This window comes from the organism of the source record quoted next, unplaced genomic scaffold (genome assembly GCF_019419815.1).
Source record: "Pyrus x bretschneideri cultivar Hongxiangsu unplaced genomic scaffold, Pyrus_bretschneideri_v1 Contig4, whole genome shotgun sequence".
NCBI lineage: Eukaryota > Viridiplantae > Streptophyta > Magnoliopsida > Rosales > Rosaceae > Pyrus > Pyrus x bretschneideri.
Window position 1 is genome coordinate 1,765,975 of NW_025999723.1, and position 7,935 is coordinate 1,773,909.

The following is a 7,935-nucleotide window of genomic DNA, read 5'->3' on the forward strand; positions in this document are numbered from 1 at the left end:
AATTTTTTGCATAGAAGTTCTCAGATGCTAATTTGCAAAGTACTTGTCATTTTCATCAAGAATGAAATTTCTTAGTCTTTGGAGTGTCATCTCAATTCTCTGAATATGAATGTGGATGATCAAAAGATGAATTCGTTCCTTTGCTTAATCTCGGACATGTCTTGTCCTCAAATCCATCACATCTTAGAATGACACAGCTTGACCGGCGATATATCGTCAAATAAACCCAAAAGGTAACAAATAAAAATTAAAAACAAAAAGTCGAGAAATAAGAGGATAAAGAAGAAAACCCTAAATCGACAGACGAGAACGAAAGCTTTGGAAGCCCATGCTATTCAATTCGACGACATTGACATGACGTCGGAGTGGGTGGAGGAGAGTGATAGTCCGAGCACTACTCGATGGCTTGATCGGTTTGATTCTGCTCTGGATGGGAGTGACTTGAATACAAGACAGTTTAGTGCTGCCATCTGTGGTTCAAACGACCACATGTTTGGTTTATGATTGTTAAGAAAAAACCATCTATTTGTAGCAATCAATGTCGTTTTTTTATGTTGTCATTGCCGTTTGTATATATTCCTTGAAAGGTACTTCCTCCTGTATGTGTTTGTAACTTATGTAGATAGATTATTGAAGTTTGTCCATGTGAATGTTGTTATTTGTATACAATTTAGTGTTTAGAGTTCAGGGTTTCAGGGTTTAGGGTTAACTGATGACCTCTCTTACAAAGGGAGGCCTACCTTTATAATTAGGATTTATCTGTATTAGAAAAGTAATCAGTAATGTGGTCTAAATAGCAGTATTGTTTATCTTGTAAGACGCAGTAGATGAAAGTTTGTAGCACTCAAAGTCCAAGCGCTAATGTCAGAAGTCAGTAGCTAGAAAATAACTTTCCAATGAGGAAGGAGTTAAAAAATACGAGCCTACTCATCCACCTTTTAGTGTACATGGATGATTTGTGCAATTTAGCCTAAAAGATCATAGAAAAGGGAGCAAAACGACCTCCTACTTGGTGCCGTCGGCTCATGGTCCTAGTCACAACGGTTTCACAAGTGAAACGACGCGTCGTTTAATAAACCCCGCGTGGCAAAGCGCGCTCTCACGTCACGCATTCGTCTCGAAGAACTTCACATTTCAGTTTTCTTCCTTAAATCTGCGAAAGAAAAAGTCCGGTGAGATAAATGGACTACGATTACAGAACCCGGTCCGGTCAAATGCCGAACCACCGTCCCGCCACGTCATCAGTGCCGTCTAGCCATCCGATGTACGGACCCCCGTCATCGTCGTCCATGTACCCGCGAGTGGGTCAACAGAGCCACGCGGCTGTTCCGCCCCCGTACGGCGGTAACGCAGGCCGTCCTCTTCCCCACCACCAAACGGCAAACCCCCCTTCGTCTTCCTCCTGTAAGTTTAATCCAACCGATCATCTAATTTTTCCCCAAATCAATTAAAAATATTTTGTTAGGGTTTTTGAACTGATCGATTGTTGTTTTTGGGGAACTTGCAGCGGGATTGGGCATTCGAGTTACTATAAAACCGGAGTATCGGATCACTCCTCCGGTAAGCTTTGAGTTCTAATTACAAGTAATCTGTAAAAGTTTCCGTTTTTGTTTGCTTTGTGTTCATGATTATTGGGTAAATGTCTGAGCTGTGTTTCGAAAGTGAAAGATTGAAGAATTGGGTAAATTTCAATTGGAGAAATGTATATTGAAAATCAAGGTTTGTGTTTTAATTATTTACTTAATTAGACTAAGTTGTGTAAGATATTGTTTGGTTCATACTGTTGGGTTTGCCGGTGTGGCCTTGATTTTGCTCCTTTTTTTAGCCTCCATTGTTATTGCAAGTTGGAGATATACCGCGGAGCAAGTTCCAGTTTGATTTTGATCTGGAGAGGAAAGTCTTGGCTGAATTAGAAAAGGAAACTCCGAATTGGGCGAAGCTTGGGCTGGAAAACCTTCCACCACCGAGGGCTGTAGAACCACCATCTCCTTCGGTATGTGATTGTTGCTTTTGCATTTGTGTGTTCTCTTTTTTTAGCTATTCTAGCTGGTCATTAGTTTCCATTGTGCAAGCCTTGTAAATGAATGCAAATCCAATGCTGAGTTACTTGGAGAAGTAGTTTTTCTGTGTATTGGACCTATCATTAGTATGCAGAATCCGTTGCTACGAAAATGGGTTCAGTTTCTGTATTTGTTTCATTTGAGCATGATGTCTCTTGGCTGGATTTGTTTCTTGAAATTAGGTTGGTGGGTATTTTTGGTGTTGCAGGGTTCTAGCGCAGATCCGGTTGTCAGCAAATATATCGCTTCAGGGCTCAGCCGGGAAGCAGTCCCACTTGCAGTAGCAAATCATGGAGACAATCCTACTAAGGTGCTTTCTTGAGCTCTTTGCTTGCACGTTAAGCTTGAACTTTTATGCCAATGATAAATGTTGCTGGTAGTTACAATCACAATTAGCTGCTTAACTTGTATGAATGTTTCTGTTCTTGTTCTCCAGGTTCGAGAATTTGTCAATGCATTCACCCTTCTCCGAGAGATGGGATTTTCACCAAACGCTGTTGCTGAAGCCCTAATGATGTATGACAACAACACGGACAAGGCACTGGCACATTTTCTCAACAATCCATCATGAGAACGGTCGTTGAACGCTATTCCTGTACTTACTCCAATCTACACTGATTGTACAGAACTGTCATTAGGTTTCACATACGGTGGTCATTGTAATTTGTCTGAATTGTTTGTTACTGACCTTTTCATACTGTTACTTTTATTGGAGACCTTCGGACAAAATTTTTCTGGCAATAAAACAAGTATAAGCACATGTGAGTTGATCTCGAGCCTTTACATTAAGCGCTTGTACATTTACTGGCATTTCGTTATATCTCGACCATTCTAACAATCCAAAGGTACGTCATCTAGCATTGAATACTAGCATTGAATTTAGGGGACTTTAACGAAAAATTCTCGTTACTGCTCATTTTAACGAAAAATCATATTTTTATATTAAAAAGTCAATCCTGATACTATTCACTTTACTCTTCATTTTGTCCTTATCGTTAAAACTCAAAATTTTTAAGTCATTTTCATTAGTTTTTCTTTGAATTTAATGCCAAGATTTGTGAGATATTTGGAAGTTAATTGTGTCACCGTGACATTCCAGTCTAATAAAAAATAATAGCCCGACTGTTAACTGATGACAAAATCTCTACTACAAGGCTACCAAAGAAATGTGTAATTCTGCTGCAAAAATAACACCCCGAAAACCTATACTATTCTCTCCGAATTCGTATAATTGAACCTATACAAGTATCATGACTGTTCGAAATCCCGTTTTCCCGATCTCCAGTGTACAACATGCTGCGAGCCAAATCCATTTCATCTGATGGGCAAGAGGTCCAGAATCAACCGTGACATCGCGAAGGATGCGAAAAATGTCTTTCATACCGTTTCCCTGCATCTGGTTGACATTTTCTCCATGACCACAACGCGAATCAAATCAAACACCAGCACAAATAGCTCCTGTGAGAGCAGAGATATATGTTAGCAAACCACCTCTGGGGAGGTACTCACATGAAATGGAACTGGCCTCGTAATTCTCATGTGATAGTCTGCGTGCGTGAGTGCGTGTGTGAGAATAAGTCAGAGAGGGAGAGAAAGAGACCTCCTGCCCGCGAGGAGCAACAAAACTTGGTATCATGGACATGTTTAACATCAAGACCAATAAACCAAGATCCGACACTGATATCATCGTGGGCATAGGTACGGAGTATATCTCTGCAGAATCAATCCACCATAACTCAGTCATTGCTCTGCATAGTGATTGAGGACTAATGACGGAACCAGTTCAACGGAGAAGAAAACTCACCTATTGATTGAAACAAATTTCGCCAAAGCTTGAGATATGACGAACATCTCAGCCGAAGCATGGCGGAAATATCTGTTGGATGTAGAAACACAGTTTTCAGTATTAAGAGGAAAGTATTTGGTTCATACCGTTTTCCCACTTCACCTGAAGCATGACGTACTATTGATTGCATGATGAAATGAGTTGCGGTGCAACTTACGATTTTTTATCGCCAAACTTCCACCATTCTGGTTCATACCATTTTTGGCTCCTGACAAAGACCAGCAAGCACAAACATGAGAAATTTACAGATCATTGCATTTACGTACCTCTTATCTTGTTAACAGGTGGTATTTCAATGTTTAGACTACACTCACGGCTCAGAGAAAACTTCGCCTGATTTCATGCACCCCATATAAACCCGAGGTTTGTCCAAATGAGTTGCAAGTGTAGCTCCCAAAGCATCTGGGCAGAGATGACCAAAAGCAAAAAGGATAAGTCATGAAGAGCAATCTACGGCGTTAAGAAATGCTAATGACAAAAAATGCGAAATGGAAAATGAGTGCGTCTCATGAACAATGTTACTCACCAATATTTACATAAACATCGTCATTGACTTTGGAGTAAAACTCAGCATTCCATTTTTCAGCAGCATGAGCGAAGAACAATTTACTCTTCTTTGGGAATTCTTCAGGTGACTCTATATGGGTATCCTGACAATAATCGGAGTGAAAATGATCACGTTACAAAAGCTGACATTGCCAGATGCATATGAGTACCAAATTAAAGGATGATCGATAGGATGTACAAGAATAATGAAGTCCTTAGTTTGCCGGTTTTCATTGTCAATGGCTCGGTCCAAACTATCCCCACGATCTGCACTGCAGGACAACATATCATCAGATGATGGGCTCTAACATACTATTGTAGTATGTCTCGCATGGAGCATAACAGAATTAAGGGAATACAGCAAAAAGTCAACCTTCTTCCAATAACAAATCGAGCGATTATTCCCTTCTCATTCTCCATTTTTTTCAAGATACCACCTGCCAAAATTAAAACTTTCAATGTGCTTACTAGAACTAAAACGCTTAGACAGCGTTTCACAACATTCCACACTATCTGTCATTGTTCAACCATTTATATGCAAGACCAAATCATATATGTTACACATTACAGTAAACCAAACTTAGCTGTAAGGAAGAGAAAATAGGCAATGATAGAAAGATCGGTAATGTACCTGTTCCCATCCACGCCTGACGAATTGCATCCCTATTATTTTTGCGGCCAAAGGTTGTAAAAATACCAATCACCACTAGTGGTCTTATCTTGTAATCAGTTCCGTTAGTCTCTGCTGATTGCCCCGAAGTAAAACCTTCTTGTCTAGCTGCAGTCAACTCCATCTCAAGAGCTGATAACTTCTTATGTTGTTCCCTAACAACACAATCAATCACCCACATCAGAACCATCGATTCATCACAAATCTTCAACTACACGAGAGAACAAATGACTAAATCTTACCTGCAGGCTATGATTTTCAACGTATCATCCACTGATACGACAGATCGCCCCTAAAAGATAACGAGTTCTGAGTGATTAATTCCTGAGTAATTCAACTATCTGTACACGCATTTAAGAATACATCTGATTTGAACGAGTGTTAAAATGCACCAAATAAGAAAAATCTGTTCGTTTTGACTTAAACAAAGCAAATTAATGGCCTGTTTAGAACTGCTTATGCTAAAAGCACTCTCTGGATTCTGGAATCCAATGGCGGAAAACTTCTAAACTGTTTACGGGCAATTCCAAGTGCTTTTTCATAAAGCTTGGATTTTTAGTAAAAGCTTCAATGTGTTTTTAATAAAAGCACGTCTAGTAAATACCTTTATGAACAGAATTGCTTCTTACAAAAGCACCCACATGACTCACTGTATGAAAAGAACCGAAACTTCAATCATAAATACAAAACCAAGAGAAACCCACCTGCCCAGTAATCCTATCAAGTTCCTTGATCAAATAAACCCTGCTCTCCGAATCCTGCCACAGCCTGCACACAATCCCCAGATCAAACAAAAAGGGTGGGAAAGAAACAAATTTTATCACATGGGTCCAATCCATTTTTCTGCAAAATCAAACGAGGTGCGAGAGAGAAGAGAAAGAGAACGAACCGGCCGGCGACGTAGATGGAGGCGAAGGTGGCGAACATGGAGACCATGAGCGTCGGGATCCGAGACCGGAAAACGGCGCCGGAGAGACGAGCACTGGATCCCCTGCTCTGCATCTTCTCTCCCATTGCTGGTTCTGAAATCCCAACCAATCCGTTTCGTAATCCGATAGAACCGTGGCGTGTGCAGATTGCCGAGCGAGCTCGGAGAAGACGATGGATTGTGGGGGGTGGACTATTACCAATACATTGTCCGGAAAGAAACAGATCTCGAATTTGACTGGAGTCGAGATTTTTAATGTCAGAATAATCAAGCAGACAGACAGATAGACTCGTGCTCTGTTTTTTGCTTTTCTTTTTTCGGCAATCGGCAGATTATTTCAGATAGAGACAGAGAATGGTGGGTGTGTTGCTTTCGCAGTGAGTTCAAAGGTTGGTGGTGGACCAGCGGTGGTGAAAGGACAACTTAAAAAGGTTATGACTTAATGTTTACGTTTCAATGTCTCTGCCTAAGGTCGGTGGTCCCACCTTTTCTAATTTCTTTGCCGTCTTCGTGTCCCACGTTTTCGTTGTTACTTAAGTTACCGTTTGGTACGTGGGACGGAACGAAACATATTGGGATAAGATGTTTCGTAACACGTTTAGTGCGCTTAAAACGGGTGGAACGAGCTGTTCCACGGGACGAGTTTTGGGTGAATTTTCATTCCATCTCACCCCCTGGAACGACTCGTTCCACATCCGTGGAACACAAAATTATAACATCTCCGTCTTCTTCTTCTTCCTCCTTGTTTCCATCCGAGGGCATCTTTGCTCCCGCTCCGTTCCGTTCTGTCCCGTCCCGTCCCGTCCTGTCCCATTCCGTTCCGTCCCGTCCTGTCTGCATACCAAACGATACCTAATATTGCTCTAACAATAATAAAGTATTATTGATATTTTAAAATTTTCATTTACTTTCTTTTCGAGTATTTTTTTTTTTTTTTTTAAATATAGAAAGTTAGGAGTGTAGAATGAGAATTTTGAAGTGTTAATAACAATTCGCTATATATATATATTTGATGTTTGTATTTGTAGGTAGGGTTTTTGGTTTTATTATCTGAGATAATGAGTTTGATATTAATTTAAGGGAATTGTTATTGGCACTCCAAAAATCTCATTCTATATTCCAAACTTTCTATATTTGGAAAGAAAAATACACTTATGAGGAGTTTACAATGAGATTTTTGGAATGTTAATAACATTACCCTAATTTAATATAACATATTAAGATGAGCACAAAGCCCAATATCCTATTTTCCTTTTTGTTTTTCTAAAAAAAAAATAAAAAGATTAGTTGGTAATTTCGTCACAACAGTCTACTTTTTAAGAGTCAAGAAAACTTACAAAGGCAGTCAACTTTCCGTGATCATAATCGTATGATTCATCAGCGTTAGAAATGAAACCCAAATCATCCCGTATAGAATACTATTATTTGACAAGATAAAATGGTAAAAGAACTGACCAAGGGGCAATGATCACTGATGTGGCCAGAGCCCAATATGCTAAAGCCTTACTTTGCTTGATGACTGATGTTGGGATGATTGATCTCCTGGGCTTCTAAAATGGACAAATATTGTCTGTTTTTCATTTTGGGTATCTTTTCGTGTCTTCTTGTTTTGTGTGGTTATAGTTAAACCATGTTAATATTTTATATTATTTTTTATAGAGATAATAAGACAAAAATAAATAGTAATATAAAATGTTAACGTGTCTTAACCGTGACCACATAAACAAAAAGGCACGGATGGACACCGAAAATGGAAAGGCAGACAATCTTTGTCCCTTCTAAATTCACAAAAGAAGCACTCATTTTTTGAGGTATGAGAACTAACCAAAGTTAGCAAAAACACGAATAATTTTTTCGTTCAAAATTTTAAAAGAATGTGTATTAT

The 7,935-nt window shown here is 39.5% G+C and overlaps 2 protein-coding genes across 2 annotated transcripts; one reads left to right on the plus strand and one right to left on the minus strand.

Moving 5' to 3' along the window:
• Positions 1 to 1,103: 1,103 nt before the first annotated feature.
• LOC103958177 lies at positions 1,104 to 2,820 on the plus strand. Its single transcript, XM_009370421.3, has 5 exons — positions 1,104 to 1,404; positions 1,508 to 1,560; positions 1,826 to 1,993; positions 2,269 to 2,370; positions 2,497 to 2,820. Exons 1-5 carry the CDS (start codon positions 1,182 to 1,184, stop codon positions 2,629 to 2,631), a joined length of 681 nt encoding a protein of 226 aa, XP_009368696.2. The 5' UTR covers positions 1,104 to 1,181; the 3' UTR covers positions 2,632 to 2,820.
• Positions 2,821 to 3,123: 303 nt separating this feature from the next.
• Positions 3,124 to 6,464, minus strand: LOC103958178 (hydroxyproline O-galactosyltransferase HPGT1-like). Its single transcript, XM_009370422.3, has 12 exons — positions 6,012 to 6,464; positions 5,827 to 5,890; positions 5,365 to 5,414; positions 5,084 to 5,277; positions 4,826 to 4,889; positions 4,652 to 4,724; positions 4,433 to 4,556; positions 4,221 to 4,308; positions 4,064 to 4,114; positions 3,865 to 3,936; positions 3,661 to 3,773; positions 3,124 to 3,518 (listed from the first exon to the last, which is right to left on the minus strand). The coding sequence occupies exons 1-12, from the start codon at positions 6,134 to 6,136 to the stop codon at positions 3,496 to 3,498; spliced, it is 1,041 nt and encodes a 346-aa protein (XP_009368697.2). The 5' UTR covers positions 6,137 to 6,464; the 3' UTR covers positions 3,124 to 3,495.
• Between the last annotated feature and the right edge of the window lie 1,471 nt (positions 6,465 to 7,935).

Excerpts from the sequence above, each read along its gene's own strand:
- LOC103958178 (XM_009370422.3), bottom strand. The coding sequence starts at position 6,136 with ATGGGAGAGAAGATGCAGAGCAGGGGATCCAGTGCTCGTCTCTCCGGC. Across the intron at positions 5,891-6,011 it reads TCCATCTACGTCGCCGGCCG|GCTGTGGCAGGATTCGGAGA; the intron begins GTTCGTTCTCTT and ends GATTGTGTGCAG. Across the intron at positions 5,278-5,364 it reads TTGAAAATCATAGCCTGCAG|GGAACAACATAAGAAGTTAT; the intron begins GTAAGATTTAGT and ends TTGTGTTGTTAG.
- LOC103958177 (XM_009370421.3), top strand. The coding sequence starts at position 1,182 with ATGGACTACGATTACAGAACCCGGTCCGGTCAAATGCCGAACCACCGT. Across the intron at positions 1,405-1,507 it reads CCCCCCTTCGTCTTCCTCCT|CGGGATTGGGCATTCGAGTT; the intron begins GTAAGTTTAATC and ends GGGAACTTGCAG. Across the intron at positions 1,561-1,825 it reads AGTATCGGATCACTCCTCCG|CCTCCATTGTTATTGCAAGT; the intron begins GTAAGCTTTGAG and ends TCCTTTTTTTAG.